This window comes from Nymphaea colorata, chromosome 3 (assembly GCF_008831285.2).
Source record: "Nymphaea colorata isolate Beijing-Zhang1983 chromosome 3, ASM883128v2, whole genome shotgun sequence".
NCBI classification, from domain to species: domain Eukaryota; kingdom Viridiplantae; phylum Streptophyta; class Magnoliopsida; order Nymphaeales; family Nymphaeaceae; genus Nymphaea; species Nymphaea colorata.
Genome location: NC_045140.1, coordinates 23,236,280 through 23,251,786, shown reverse-complemented (window position 1 = coordinate 23,251,786; position 15,507 = coordinate 23,236,280). Strand labels below are relative to the sequence as shown.

Genomic DNA, 15,507 nt, shown 5'->3' with positions numbered 1-15,507 from the left:
ACAATCCGGTTGGACGCCTTGCCAGCCATGCTTGAGCTTCAGCATGTGAAAGTTCTACGTCTTATTAGTTTCGCTTGATACTGGAAATTATTATGGGTCACTAAGAGTGCGTGTTGCTAGTACAGTATTATTTTTATTGCTACAAATGGTCCAGATGTAAATAGCAAGTTTCGTCCATAATTGTAGGAACAACCATGTATGGCGAGATGTGAAAAGTAGTCAACTTCATAATCACATGCTTTAACTCAAAAAGGAAACAGGGAAAAAGATCTGTTCCGAGGATTCCTAGGCAACAGGTCGATCCACTGACTCTTGTGTTTGCAGTTAATGTTTGAACATAAAACTAAGAACGCCCTTTCAAACTTGAAGGCACACACTCTCTGTCTCACCAAAAGAGGAGTAACATAGCTGATTGGTCGGTAGGCGTGTATCAGATGCATTGCGATTCTTGTAGTTGCTATTCTTTTAGTGATGTTGAGAGTTGATCCGAAAGGTGTTTTTCAATGGTTTTAGGACGCGGTTGTCAGTTGCCCTCCTCTTTCCCCCTTCGCTCTCTCTCACTCAGGTCAAATACACGAATTGAAACTGTACATTCATCACATACAAAGTTGGTGGAAGATATCATGTTTCTACATTGACAATCACAAATGTGAAACAATTTATTCAAATTAATTGCAACCAAAAGAACAATGATGTATGATATGATACAAATGGTTCGAGAAAGAGGCGACTCTCTCAAGCAGCTGGAACAAGAGGAAGCGTAGCGGTGTTGAGGCGTAACCTCCCAGCTTTTATTTGCAGAGTAGGGCTGATGGAGAGTAAACTGAGGTAGCAGTCCACTGAAACACTTACTCCCCAAATGTTTATAGATTCGAGTTCATGACATTTGTTTACAAGCGCAATGAGGCCATTTTCGGTAACATGTCGACAACCCCAAAGAATGATAACCTGAAAAATGCATGCGGTTTACCTTAAAATACTCATTTTCATCGATCAAATTCTCGGAAAAAAGAGAAACTAAATATCAATCAGAGACTTCATGAGGAGTGTGGCAGATCAGTATTATATATGCACAGTACATATGTGGCGCAAAATTGTTTATTACACTAAATCCTGTGTGACGCGACCTGAATTTTGTACCTGCTAGAAGTATTCATTCCATGACACCAGCAATTTTTTAGAGTTTATATGATATAACAATTGGGCTATAGGTCCCTTCCCTGCAACAGTGATCTGCAGTGACATAGAAATGGTGGTTAAACTACCAACGGTCTTTGAACTCTTAAGGTGAACAACCCCGACCTCCAGAACCCTTAAACAAAATGCCACAAAGAGGTTTGAAATTGTGCTAACCCGGGTTCCTCTCATGCAGAATACATGTAGCTTACGATTACAAAAATGATTTGCGTGTACTAAAACTATAAAACTGTATGGCGTGCAATACATTGCAATCTGGCCGTCTTCTCTTTTCCCCTTATTCACATGAAACTAATGAATATCAGATGTTATACACAATCTTAGTTGAACTAACAAATTCCCTACTGATTTACCTTCAAATGTGGGCAACTAGCTGCAATTGCAAACAAAGATTCATCTGTGATAAATGTGCCACCGATATTAAGGTGGCGCAAAGCAACAGCCCTCAACACCTGCAACCCCATGATAGAACAACCGCTAAGAATCAAAGATACCAGAAAGAATTCAAAACTATTGGAGAAAGAGAAGTATTAGAACTTGATAAAGAGACAACAGATTTAACAGAAGATGATTAGGACAAGAGGATAAATCTAAGGTGAGGCCTCCGCCAAAAAGAATTTCTAGCAACACAGAACGAGGCCAAGCAAGTGGCACAAGGACACACGAGAAATTAATGAAGTTGAAAAAAAAAAAAAACTTTTCTCTAAGAATTGAAGTATACCAATATATAAATCATATCATCCATAGCTCTTAGTCTGGACTTGCTTTGGTATGCACGTTTAGTATGTGCCAATTAATAGCTCTTTCACTTGTAGAACGTACACGTAAGCTCATATAAATCTCTATTTTGTTAACATGGGAGACAAAACAGCTCACTAGTTTTCCGCTGGAAATGGTTGAAGATTATATTGAAAAGCATATTCTTTTGGGTTACGGGCATACTGTATATAGGAAGCCTGTCCAAGTCAGAAACTGATATGCAGAATCCTGAATTTAAAAGCAGGATCATAAAACAGATAAGACGTGGAAAATCTGAACGATCCTATCTGCAAGTCGTTTGCTTGCAAGATAACTGGTTTAAATGGTCATTGAATAACGGGCCAGTTTCCTCTCACTAAATACTGATAAAAACAAGAAATCATGATGGGGACTTCTTACCAGCTGAACCACACCTCTGTCTGTGATTGCCACCATGCCCCACAAGGAAATTGACGTCAGGCTGCTACAACATTTTGCCAACGATATTTTGTACAGACCATTATCCGTTATTTGACTACCCCAACAGCTTCGTGAACTACAAAATGAAGTAGAGTTAACACGGCTAAAGCATTGCAATCTATACATGTCAGACAGGTTTACTTAATAATGAAGTACATGAGATTGCACTAAATTATTGATGAAAACAAAAAGCACCCTCAAGAAAAGTCAGCAAACTATTGTTACTGAAGAAAAGGAATTACGATTAGGCTAGGCGGTTATTCCAGTGATGCCATATGAGTTTTGGCAGTCCTCAACCACGAACATCCACTCTTTTATGCAGTTCTGAGTACAAGATGGGGCTACAGTTTGACCAAATACAGTTCTCCTATCTCGATACCTCTCGGTAAGTGTTTAATTATTGTACATATGGATAATAAGTAGTAGATATACATCTAAACTCTGATATCGATATCATAAGCATGATACATATGAATAAAATGAGACTAGCAAGCTATCAAGGGTTAACTTCCTTTGGCCCAAATTTTAAGCCCTAGCAGCAAGTTTCTGCTTGTAAAATTCACACACTTCCCTGAAGTTGCATGAGCGGTGAATCTGACATCTAATGTTTACAAAGGATATAACATACGACAGCATGAGCGATTAAGTTGACATCTAGTTTTTCATAAGAAAAGTCAGCCCACTTATCTGTGGTGTCCATGTCTATGACAGGCATCATAACACTTGTGGGGAACATTTTAGTGAGGTCATGATGAAGCAATGACATGTATTTGAAGAGTAAAACAGAACGCAAATGGAAGGTGACGGCGTCCCCTGAAATTTTAGCTCCAGGCAGAAGCGTCGAATTTTTTAACCCAGCATTTTGGAGGAAGAGAGTACACGGTTCCACGATTCACTTTCCAAATTCCCCGTCCTCTTATAGTTTCAGCTAATGCCAATTTCAGTTCCATGAAACAGCGCAGAAAAAGTTGTCGTTCTTCTGCACACACACACAGATATATATATATATATATATATATATATATATATATATTATATATATATATATACCGATGCTTTTTGTCAAGTTCTCCTGTCGAAAAGTTGCAGGTTGATAGAGGGACACGGAGATTAGTGGGCAGAGCTTCTTCCACAGAATTTGTGGGACTGGACAGAGCTTCTTGATTAGGTGAATGCTTTTTCGCTTACAAAATTTTTCTATTCAGACCAGCAGATTGGCTCCTACAGGAACCGAGAGTCGGATAAAACGTTTGGTCATTAAGATTTCTGAGAAATTTGCCTAGTTGACCAAGATTTATGCTCCAAATTATGCATTGCTGTGATTTAAATGAGGTATGAACGATTCAAACTCTGAAAGGGAACCATCATAGCAACTTAACATCGGTTTAATTGTTTCTCTTGTTTTGATGGAACTCTGAATTTGACGAAGTAGTTGAAAAGGAAACAACGGAGAGAGAGAGGGAGATAGTCCTCACATGTCGAGCTCCTTGAGATTGATGGCAGACTGGACCATCCTGGCGGTGGACTCGTCATCCATCTTCCAACCAGCAAGGCTCAGCTTTTCCTTCCTCGCCAGGCTCCTCTTCACTCCCTCCCTCCATTTCCTACAAACCCCGCTAACCCTAGACCAACAAGATGGACAAGAATCCCAACAAAGGAAGAAGAATAAGAAGAAGAAACATATACAAACTAAAATAAGCTCAGAACTCAGTACCGAACGTCAAAGCTCAATTGCAGGAAACACCAACTAAGAAATTGGAGAGAATTCACCTACCGAATAAACAAATCAACAGAAAAGAAAGAACAAACAAACAAAACAAACGACGCCAACCAAGAAAAGAACAAAAGGCAAGAAACACGTTTCACCAAAAGAAGCGATGGAGCAGAAGGAAGATTACAAGGCCAAGTCCTTGAAGGACTGAATGAAGCCGAAGCAGTGGGAAAGAATGTCGACCGGAAGACGATCAATTTCCGAAACGTCCGCCATTGCCGATTTGCGCCACCGATTCCTTAGGCCTCAATCATTTTCCAAGAACAGGACCAAGTCAAGAGGGAAGAAGGAGGAGGAGAGAAAGCAAAGCTTCACGCTTTCTCTCTGTTGCTCGGCGTCATCCGCATCGTCATCCATAGTCTGATGACGACGATGAGTTTAAATCGGCGTGGGCTGGAGGGACGAGAAGAAGGAGAAGAAAGAGAGAGGATCTTTTGCCCCGCAAGCAAAATCCTCAGGATGTGGTCATCCTCTCGTCACCTGTTGCTTTCTTTCGAACTCTTCCCTCTCTTTCCTCTGCGCTAAAAGAGACAACCAAAGCAAAACGTTTATTTGTGTTAAGAAACCTATTACATTTTGACACGTATAAAATCAGGAAACGTGTCAAGATGCTAGAGGAGCCTGTTTTTTCAGAAAGAACATTATAATCCAAACACGTTTCCGGCGAGCGTATCTTGGACCATCACAACCTCGTCAATCTGGAAACGTGGAGATATCGAACGGATCCGAATCCGAATCTAAGATGAATCCTAATATAAAGAAACTGAATATTTAACACGTCGTAAGATTGGAATGTCCGTATATATCGGATTGCGCAAGGAAAAACATTATCCAAATGCCTCTTGCCATCCTAATCCAAAGGGTTAGGGTTTGACCCCTCACTAGCAGACTAGTCATTTAATACCTTTAATTTTTTTAACACTTATATATATAAAATAAATATATAAAACATTAACATATATATTAAACTAATTTTGTAAAGTTCTGTAAGCAACTGACAACTGCTACACCAGTCACCATGTGGCTACCCATTGGTGGACCTTCCACTTTTGTCTTGGGTGGTTTTTTCTCCATGATTAATCAATTTCATTATGTATATTTGTATTTTAACTTGTCTTAGTTTATATATATATATATTATATATATTATATATAAGATTTTAATTTATCTTTCTACATATATATTACATATATATATTAGATGCTTAATTGACGATGACTAAGTGGTTGGTAATGAAGCAAGCCATCAAAGTGACGATAAAAGGATGAAGCATACCAAAATTGAACATGAACGGTGTTTCTTTCTTTCTTTTCTTTTGGGCCGTGGCTTCCTTGTAGCTCTAACGATGCCATGCTGATACGAGTCTGGTTGGGATACCAAAACATCTTAAGTTGGAGTTTGATCCGTGAGATTTGATAAAGGAGACGGTCTTTAGAATATCCGGGTTCGGGTACCTACTAATCGGGTCCAGTTCGTGAAGCCCAAATCGGGGGTGTGCATCGACTGTCGACAGTCACCTGCAGATATGTCGACATTACGCTCATAATTTCCACCATTAAATTGGTTCTAGTTTCCAACTCTGTCCACATTGAAAAGAAGCGGATTTGGAAACTGCAGATTTTAGATCTCGGATCCAGTCCCCCTTTGATCAATTTCCAGATCCAAACTAGTAATGTAAAATAGATTTGAGAACCGCGAGCATCTCTACTGTTTGGGACCCATGTTAGCCTAGAAGAATAGATCCGGTGCTATCAAAGGCTCGGCTTGCATGAGACGTGACACCCATGGAATTCGAACTATTGATGCGATGCTTAGCAGTCAGATCCTGACACTCTTTTCTTCTCCCTTTTATTTAATGGTGAATGGTGAGCATTTGAATGCTAGAGAAATAGCAAAAGATGAGTTATTTTCATATTGGAGTGATTTATGTGGTAGGTGGTCACAGTAGGCCTCACTCAGTTGACAGGCCTGCAGGCTTGAACTTGAGTCCGGCTTGAGTTCATTGACTCATCTTGCCTAAGCACGAGTGAGCTTCGAAAACTTTTGTTTGGAAGTGACTAATAAAAGGTTTGAAGTTGAGACCTACTTTTAAACAAAAATTAAAGAGAAAAACCAGTCATGTTTTCATTGAGTTTACCTGAACCTAAACTAGATTTGAAGTTGAGACCTGCTTTTAAAAAATTTAAAGGAAAACAACCAGTCATGTTTTCATTTAGTGTCAAGAGATACACTAAAAGTATTAAACTTTTGACCTCCTTGAAATTATGGGGAGCCCAAGATCTTTTGAATCTTTGATAACTAGGGATGGGTGTAAGCCTGCAACCATGCTTTAACAGCCAGTAAAAAAGTTACCAAACTAAATTGGTTTTCAAGTCTTGGACAGAGTAAAAAAGCCCTTGAACATGATAAGCTCCCGCTGCTTTCATATAAATTTGAGCCAGAAGACAAGGGCATAGAAGTTTTCGAAAAGAAAATTAAATGCGTAGAGGTTTGTTTTTGGGCATTTGAAGCTCTTAATCTATTACTTCACTGCTGTTGGCACTAGTGCCACGCACCGCATTTTAATTTTAATTGAGTTGTCTTGATGTTCAAAAAAATGAAGAGCTTATAAGAAAAGCAGCACATTGTTCATAATCTTGCTCTCATTATGTTTTTAACTCATTAACAGTAAACTGTTTGCTTAGCAAATTTACAGTTTCAGAAGTGGACCACTGTTCTCAATAATAGCCACATACGCCAATATCCGCTTATACGAGACATGTCACCAAGAAAGTGATCTAAGAATGGGCACAGAATGGCCTGTCCCAAGTATCAGCAGATATGGGACCTATGCAGCCCCTCAGGGGCCATATATTGGTGAAATAATAGTAAGAAATTAATTTTTTTTGATGGCCAAATAAGCGTATCGGCACTACTAATAAAGTATCGGCCAATTTACTTTCATTCAATATGGATCAAGAGGTGTCCGCTCATGATCTTGGCAATCTGGTTGTTAAACCAGTTATTGAATCAAGAACTTGAACAGAACCTCTTACTCCACCCACTGATCCACAATATGTAAGGGGAAAAAAACTCAAATATATCACCCTGGCTTTCATATGAATCTTCCTGCATTAAGTTTAAGAATTCTTATGGAATAAGATAGACCACCAACTCAAAGTAGTTATTTGCAGCCATTGCCGCAAAAACCATATACTAGGAGCAAGGGAACAAGGATACGATAATAATACAACAACGATAGAGAAGGGTTTCAATTGATGGAGGTCGCCTGTCGCTTAGTAGACGCGACGGCAGAGGGTGATGCCATCTCCCACAGGAAGTTGGCAGATCTCAATGCGAGGGTCGGCAGCCAATGCCTTGTTGAGCTCCAACACAAAGTCTCTGTAATATCTCACGTACTTCCTCATCGGCGCATCTGGAGGAGCCACCACTGATCCGTTCCACAGAGTGTTGTCGTAGCCAATTACTCCTCCCACCTTCACCAAATCAATCAACCTCTTGTGGTAATTGAGGTAATTGTCCTTGTCCGCGTCCACGAAGATGAAATCATATGTTCCATGGTTGCTCTTCTGCAGTAGCCACAGTAACATGCTCGATGAGATGAGGCTAATTAAGAAGCGGGGAACACCGTTGCTTAGATTGCAGTTGATGATTTAAAATCGGAAAGAAGGCCTAAGTTTGTGTTAGTCATAGATGGTAATCTCAGTTTTGGAAGCATTTTGATGTTATGAGACCGACAAAATAAGTTTCTATCGTTAAGCGGAAAACGATGAATGCCACTGATACCTATATTGTCATGCTTTGGTGTTAATTTTTAGGCGTGCAGCTTTTTCGAGAGATGTGAACCGGAAGATATATCTGGCTCTTACTTGGCTTACACTACAGTCTTATCTGGTCATTTTTTAATGCCAAAACAGCCTAAATTAAATTTTGGTATCATCATCAATGTAAACATTAAAACTTGCTTTTTAGGTGAACTTATTTCTTATCGAATCTTTGACTGTGTCGCTCCACTACAAGATATTCATTTAATATTCAAAGTTAGTTAACATTTATGTTGTTATTAAATAGATTACAAGATATATGTTTGTTAAATATATATACCGTCATAAGACGTATTTATTGTTACAGGAAACATATGTTTCTACGAAAACTATTTGTTGTTACAAGAAATATATATTGTTACGCAAAAGTTTTCCAAACAATTCATTTTAGTATTTATTAGTGCCTGGAACCTAAATTTGACCAGGCGGGGAATGTTTGAAGATTAACCAAAAAATGACATCTCAAATCCAGAACCCAATTGTAGTTCAGTAAGTGGAAATAGAAGGCTGTTAAGAGCTCGTCGACAGTGAACATACATCTTCGATCAATTGATCGAGAAGCGGCAGCGCAGGGCCTTCGCGGAAATCGATCTTGTGTGCAACGCCGGCCTTTTGAATGACTGGCAAACCAAGCTCGTAATTCTCACGGTTGATGTCCATGGCCAAAATCTGTAGCAACGTTCTTCACAATTTAGCACAGGGTAGAAAAGCATGAACTAAAGCCAAGGAGCGCACGGAAAATTGTTTAGGAAATAGAAATCGACTCTTTCTACAAATTGAACCAGATTAGAAAATCCAAGGCAGGAAAAGGAAGAGGAAAATAAGTACATCATTGACCACATGTGGACTAGTGAACATCCAAAGGAAAGAGAAGAGAGGTATCTGGTTCAGAGATTTCAAAAGACAGACGAACAAAAAATCCAAAACATAGGAAGAGAAGGAAACAGAAGAGCGACCTTGCCGTCATCCGGGAGAGCGAGTGCGGTTGCGAGAAGAGAGTAGCCGGTGTAAACACCGATCTCCATGGTGTTCTTGGCGTTCATAAGCTTCAACAGCATGCTTAGGAATTGCCCCTCATCCGCCGACGTCGTCATAATGTTCCTAGAGTAATGAAACAACCAAATAAGATTTCCTCTACCCCGCAAAAAGGAAAACCACGTCTTCAATGAAAGTATAAGTCTCAGAACGAAAGGAGATTCGGGAGGAAATTGACCATGGGTGATTGGCGGTAATCTCACGGAGCTCTTTCATGGCTTCATGCTCTCCTGGGTACACGCTTGTCTCCAAGATGTACTGCAAAAGAAAACACATAACCATTTACAAAAAGAAAGGAAAAGATCGAACCCAAGAAAGAACGGGAGCTCATGAACGACAGGGTGGAGATGGGGATGGGAAAGGATCTTCACCTGGTAGAGCGCATCACTCTGCAAGAGACTCTTGTGGCCAACCTCCTGGTGGCGCCCCGCCTGTGTTTGCTGCTCCTCTTGCTTGGTTGCCATTTCCTCCTCCTTTTTCTTCTTCTCTTCTTTCTGCGCACTGGCTCCTGGTTCCATGCCGGTAGAGAGCTCCATATTTATGGAAGTGGAAGTCCAGAGGGAGAGAAGGAGACCTGCCCCCACCGAACGGAGAGGGGACTGTGGGCCCCGCCACCAGATGCATCGTTCCTACGCCGTCCACCAACCGCGACCCGCTGGTGAAGCAGCGTTCCATTCCATTCCATTTGCACCGTGGTGGTGGTGGGCCCACCGGCGCACCTAAACCATTCAGCTTTGGCGGGGGCATCTTCATGTGGGGCCCGCCCCCACCAACCTTCCCCCCAAGGGCTCCATCGACATTTCGTCCACCATGTGACGCTTCCCAATGAAGCGTTGCCACGTTGGAACGTAGACGCAGACTTTGACCATTGACCCTTCGCCACGTAGACAGAGGAACTTTTCCTTGTTTGATAGAAGACGGAGCATACGAACAAGAGATGGGTTTTCAATGATTCTGTGAAGAGAGAAATGTGGAGACTGTCGGAAGAAAAATTTATCTTGAATGTGGTTCATTTTTTTTTTTTTTTTTTTACCTTCTACAATTTATGAAGCAATACCATATGCTTTTCGTCAAGATTTTTTTTTTTTTTTTTTATAACTCAAAATAAGTTCAATGGCACATATTGAAAACTTGTAACTTCTAAACTTATATATTTATCTGTTTGATTCTGTATACTTCGCTTAACAAGAAATGAAATATAAAAAAATGATGCCTCCTTCTCTACAACGTGAGCTAATAGCCTTCTCATTTCATCTATCCACTGACATAAATAAGAATAAATATGTAAAATCATTTTTCTAAGCAACACTTCTCATATGGCCAAATATCAGAACAAAAACAAAACTTTTCAATGGCCTGGGGTTATCCAAGGCGCTTTCCAGTTTAAAAACCAAGCTATGCTCTTTGCACTATAGTAGAGTGGGTTTTATATATAAGTCGAAGTTGGTACTGTCGTAACTCTGGACCCTGAAGGCAAAGAAAAGGAAGGAAACTTTGATTCCGACTCGGGCAATTGGATGATTCTTTCTTTCACCGGAAATTCCCGACTTTTACCGAAAACTTAAACTTAAAGGACTGTTACACCTATCCTTTCAGGTATGCGGGGACTAGGCAGCAACTAAATTACAACCACCACCGCCACCAGTAATGGTGAGTCTTAAAGATATATTCATAAGCTTAACTGGTCCAGAGTATTTATCTTAGGTTCAAAATCAGTGAAATCTAAACATGCTATGTTATCACTGCCACTACCGCCACCATAAACAACGGTAACCACACATTAGACTCGTCAAATGTTACATGCATATATTATAGATTAACATACCAACCTTCAATGTGGGTCGACGTCCATTTTTTTGCATACTTTCAAAGTTTGTAGAATAAGATATTAGTGCAAGAGTTCTTCTGACCAAACGCCATGACCCTCTAGTCTTCATTCCTAAACTCCTGATTCTTAGGCCTCATTTCCATTATTTTTTCCTTTCTTTCTTAGCATAGTTTTGTTGACCTGCTCCATGGTGATAAAAAAATGCATAAACAAATCATGAATGAAAAATATGAAAGTATTGTTTGGTAAGAAAGTCCAAGATAGTTAGGTTAATGGTGCCAACGAGAGTCTCCCCCTCACTACCAATTATTGTGGCAGCTCAAACTTCATGTCATTGGTTTAAATTCGTTAAAAGACATTGTCATGAATAAGCTACGATGGGACAGAAAAGAAACTGTTTATAGGTAACGAATTATGGGTTAAAAACTTGTTCGTTCATTATGATAACACGATGTCTGGCATTATGAAGTGAGATTATATTTTCGCTACTCTCGTTGCAATTAAGATCAAATTGAGCCGAAGAATAAAAGGTGTTGAAAAAAAAAAAACAAAATTAAAGTGGGCGTGACCATTGAATCATAACGATATCGGCTATCTGAGACTAATTGAGACAGCTGGTAGCAAGTTTAGACTTTAGATATAAATAAAACTGCAAAAGCAAATTTTATATTTTTCTTGAACAGTTCATTTCCGTCCTTTGGATGTAATTTAATAGGTTGGGTAGGTAGATATGGAAGGATTGGGAGTTGTTCAGGATTAATTTTCTTGAATATATGTTATCAGTACCACCAAGTGATGGGTAAAAAAAACTGAACGGAACAGGAAACAAGATGAGTTCCTTTTTGTGATCGTTTATCGCACTACAGGACAGCCGTGCCCCGCGTTTTACATGTTATTGGTAGCCAACATCTCTTCCACGAATTAAGTCAAGCATACGGAGATGTCACCTACGAAGTTTGGTCTTACATCTAAAATTGTAAAATTTTTTTGTGAGACTTATAAAGGAAGTTGTTAAGTGATTAGCGTTCTAGTTTTTAATCCTTTTGAGGCTTAAACTGGTGGTAGATGGTGAGTTGGAATCCGGACCAAGTTGTTACAGTAGTATCATATCCTAGTTTAACATTTAGAAACTCTTAGATGGCGAGTTGGAATCCATTATATCAAGAGTTTGATGTCAATGTAAGAATGGGCCAAGTTGGTATGAGATCACAGTTTAACATTTAGATTTAAGGTCTCACACATGCAGATGAGTGTGCCTTAACGAAGCTAGATTGTAACTCTAAAAGCTTAGTCCAGTCTGTAGCATTGTAAAGAATTTGAGAACTTATAAAATGAAGTTTTTAAGTGATTGACAATCTTAATTCTTAGCATTCTTGGGGTTTGAACAGAAACTATTAGGAAGCCAATGGAGGTTGTCAAATCAAAAGCCTGACCTCAGCATAGGAGTTGGTTCTATCGTCACACTATTCACGACAATTATCATCTGCTGCAAGCAGAAAGTCATTTTTCCTTGACAAATTCGTTTTGCCTTTGCATTTGTTTGGTGCAGTTGACGTGACTCTCTCTCTTGGCCGGCAGACGAGTGGAGCATAATTGTGTGCAGCAATTTTGACTAATACCCCACAATGCTAGAGCCTTTGTCCTCTTCCTCACCAGACAGAGACCTTATCCCTTAAGGTCTTCTATGTTGTTGTTTTATTTACGCTCAAAGATATAAGTGGATCTTGGCAATTGTGGAAGTTCTGCCTGTAGTCAAAGATAGCTTTTAGATGTACCAGGTACTTATTATAATGCTCCGTCCCTACGTCTGTTTCTACCTACAATTATGCATTTCTTGTTTCACCAACTCTTGTGGGGTCTGAGATGACGTCCTTCCTCGGTCACCTCTGACGACTTCCTTGCAGCTCCATTCAGAAAACTCTGGATCGATTTCTCTGCTTTAATATAACTAAAGGTGGAAGCCAAAGATCATGCATAACTGACAGCATCATATGCACTTTCTTCAAATGAACAGAGAATGATTTGCTGCTACTGTTGGCAATGGCCGACATAATCAAGTTATGAAGATCTGCAGAGACTGCATTGCTTGGGTTGCAACCTTCAGGATGTTATGCACGGCCCGGATCGGATGGAATTTCGTTTCAAAGCTCCAACATTGTCTGCAGGACGGCAAAAGTAGAGACAAAATGGCCAATCCTCCTTCAGTCTATGTGACCGATATGCAGATAAAGATGGGGATGGCAAAAGACATAGCCGAAGCCAATGATCAGTTAGGGAAATGCTTCCAAACTTGAAACGAGAAAAGTGGATCATGTTTGGTGACTTTGGCTCATTCTTTGTAGTCAAGAGTGGAGGAAAAACATGTGCATAAGTATATCTTTGGCCAACAATGACCAGAAGAAAAGTTATTTGATTCTTTTACTAAAAGGCAGCTGGTTCGAAGCCATGTGAGTTAGGATCATTCTCTTAATTCCAATGGTCCCAAGTGAAACTCATGTTCAAAATTTTATCCAACAAAACAAGAACATCTAAGTTCATCGGTTGGATTATGGTGAACTAGATGCGACTCATGGTGTAATTTCTCTTGCATTATGCTTTTTTACTTGCTGGATGTATTAGAGAATTCTGTCCTATGGTATGAAATAATCTTTTCCATGCAGTTGGAGGAAGAAGCCATATGTCATGTTTGTTTTTTGACTTCCCCAAAGCCCCGGTATCGTTTCTGCCAACGAAATGGAGAATGAACACGGAACCCGTTCCGAACGCCTGGACATATCCATGAAAGAAGTGTTATGCAGCTTGAGCAAGAAGATGCACAATCTTGTTCCTAGCTCACAACTGAAGCGAATGATATTTCCATGTAGATGCCCAATGTTGGAAACTGAGATCATGAGGAAATTAATTTTGATAGGAGGTAAAGAACAATGTGGTTTCTCCTTTCCTTTCAATCAATTCATCGTTGGCTCTATTCAAATCCAAAGCTTAAAGTCCCCGCTAACATTGAGAGAAGAATGGAATGGAACTCTGACTAAAGCTAGACTCACATATTTAAGTCTTGTTCTAGCATCTAGGTGTTCAATTGTCTTGTAGTCTCAGAAGATGGACACCTTTTTATTGCCTATAAAGTGGCTACTAATATTTATAGGTTTGTGGTCAGGAAGTTCGGAATAAGAAGAAAGTAGCATCAAAGTGTAATCTCTGTGCTCAATTAATTGTTGTTTTTTACCAATCAGCACAAGCCAAGCCCGGGTCTGGCGGGGCCTGACTATAAAGGAGAGAGAAAGAGACCTAAGGCTCAGTTGGAATATGGACTGCGGACTTCGCATGCCGTCAAGCAGTCCTGCATCGGTGGAAGAGTCAGACATGGCCCATGTAGAGAGAGAGAGAGAGGAGAGAGAGAGAGAGAGAGAGCCGATAAAATGAGAATATATATCAAAATTTGGAAACAAGAAGTCCCCTACATACAATAATTAGGGACAGAGGTCCCCTAGATACAATAACAAACCGCAAGACAAAAGCAAAAGAGAAAATATACAAAACAACGTACAGAAAAAACAAAATAAGGGGGGGTGAAAGAGAGTGGAAAGACAGAACGGCAACATCACCCAGCCGTAGAAAGAGGACGAGGCCAAAGAGAGAGAGAGAGGGAGAGAGAGAGAGAGAGAGAGAGCCTACAAAATGGAAATTCGTTCAAGACAAAATACAATGACAAGGCGTCACCAAACAACAATATTAAAAGAAAAAGGTAAAAGTGGCATAAGAGAGAAAAATTAGCAAAGAAAGCAAGAACAAATAACATAAAGAAACAAAAATCAGAGCAGGAACAAAATGCAAGAGGTGGAGGGAGAGAAAAGGGCGAGCTAGACGAGTTAGCATGTAGGTAACAAGTTTAAATATCATCAAGTAGGAAAATGAATGTTTTCTTACTTCATAATCAGGATGATAAGGCCTGGGAGCACTTTACCACACAAGATCTAGTGATGCGCCATATGTCAATGCAAAGGAACGCTAAATTGGACGTAACTATCCTAGATGCATCAACTTGACATAGAATTGAACCTTAAAAAGTTCTTGAGTTTGCATATATGAGACTCATCAATTATGAGAACCAAGCTCAAAATTTACTCAAACGTTTGATCTTGGGGATTGCCTGAAGCCAACGTGAATTCGTACCTTAGAAAGGCTATAAATCAATCAAACTGGCAATATGGCGTGCAAGTATAAAAACTCCCCAACAATTCTCAAAACATTTAATACAGTTCCTCACCTTGAGATGGTACACTACGTGTCTGTTAAGCTTACTCGATGAACTATGATCAAATGTAAAATCCCATACTTTAATATAACGAATACTAACCGAGCAGGTTAGATCTGCTAAGCAAATATTTGAATCAATTTTGAGCTGGGTCACTACAAAAATTTAAACCACATCAAAGCAAAATTGGGTTAATTTGTTGGGTATGAATCAACTATCTTAACCGATATTAAGAACACTGCCGTATGTCTAGTGATGCAGGGTCAAGACTTGCGTTTGGATCGGGGTGGAACAATCTCTTGGTATTGAATTGATTATTTGACCAACTTCATGTCTCCCATAAACACACTTAATTTGTTGACCTCTACGTATCTGCGCA

At 39.7% G+C, this 15,507-nt stretch overlaps 2 protein-coding genes across 3 annotated transcripts; both read right to left on the bottom strand.

Moving 5' to 3' along the window:
* Positions 1-579: 579 nt before the first annotated feature.
* On the bottom strand, positions 580-4,652 carry LOC116249668 (F-box protein At5g67140). 2 transcript variants are annotated; one of them, XM_050076533.1, is made up of 6 exons: positions 4,314-4,652; positions 3,891-4,037; positions 2,356-2,491; positions 1,551-1,649; positions 1,141-1,233; positions 819-948 (listed from the first exon to the last, which is right to left on the bottom strand). In XM_050076533.1, the coding sequence occupies exons 1-5, from the start codon at positions 4,400-4,402 to the stop codon at positions 1,144-1,146; spliced, it is 561 nt and encodes a 186-aa protein (XP_049932490.1). In that variant the 5' UTR covers positions 4,403-4,652; the 3' UTR covers positions 819-948; positions 1,141-1,143. The 2 variants fall into 2 exon arrangements, with proteins under 2 accessions (XP_031478716.1, XP_049932490.1); XM_031622856.2 differs by lacking the exon at positions 1,141-1,233 and having other exon boundaries at positions 580-948; positions 4,314-4,650.
* Positions 4,653-7,278: 2,626 nt separating this feature from the next.
* On the bottom strand, positions 7,279-9,596 carry LOC116251514 (caffeoyl-CoA O-methyltransferase-like). Its single transcript, XM_031625832.1, has 5 exons — positions 9,417-9,596; positions 9,224-9,303; positions 8,967-9,111; positions 8,548-8,679; positions 7,279-7,755 (listed from the first exon to the last, which is right to left on the bottom strand). Exons 1-5 carry the CDS (start codon positions 9,579-9,581, stop codon positions 7,462-7,464), a joined length of 816 nt encoding a protein of 271 aa, XP_031481692.1. The 5' UTR covers positions 9,582-9,596; the 3' UTR covers positions 7,279-7,461.
* Between the last annotated feature and the right edge of the window lie 5,911 nt (positions 9,597-15,507).

Coding starts and splice junctions, on each gene's coding strand:
- LOC116249668 (XM_031622856.2), bottom strand. CDS start 4,402: ATGGCGGACGTTTCGGAAATTGATCGTCTTCCGGTCGACATTCTTTCC. Junction 4,038..4,313: donor TCCTTCAAGGACTTGGCCTT/GTAATCTTCCTT, acceptor TTGTTGGTCTAG/GGTTAGCGGGGTTTGTAGGA. Junction 2,492..3,890: donor AATCTCAAGGAGCTCGACAT/GTGAGGACTATC, acceptor TTCATTTTGTAG/TTCACGAAGCTGTTGGGGTA.
- LOC116251514 (XM_031625832.1), bottom strand. CDS start 9,581: ATGGAGCTCTCTACCGGCATGGAACCAGGAGCCAGTGCGCAGAAAGAA. Junction 9,112..9,223: donor ATTACCGCCAATCACCCATG/GTCAATTTCCTC, acceptor TCATTACTCTAG/GAACATTATGACGACGTCGG. Junction 7,756..8,547: donor TCGATCAATTGATCGAAGAT/GTATGTTCACTG, acceptor TGGCTACTGCAG/AAGAGCAACCATGGAACATA.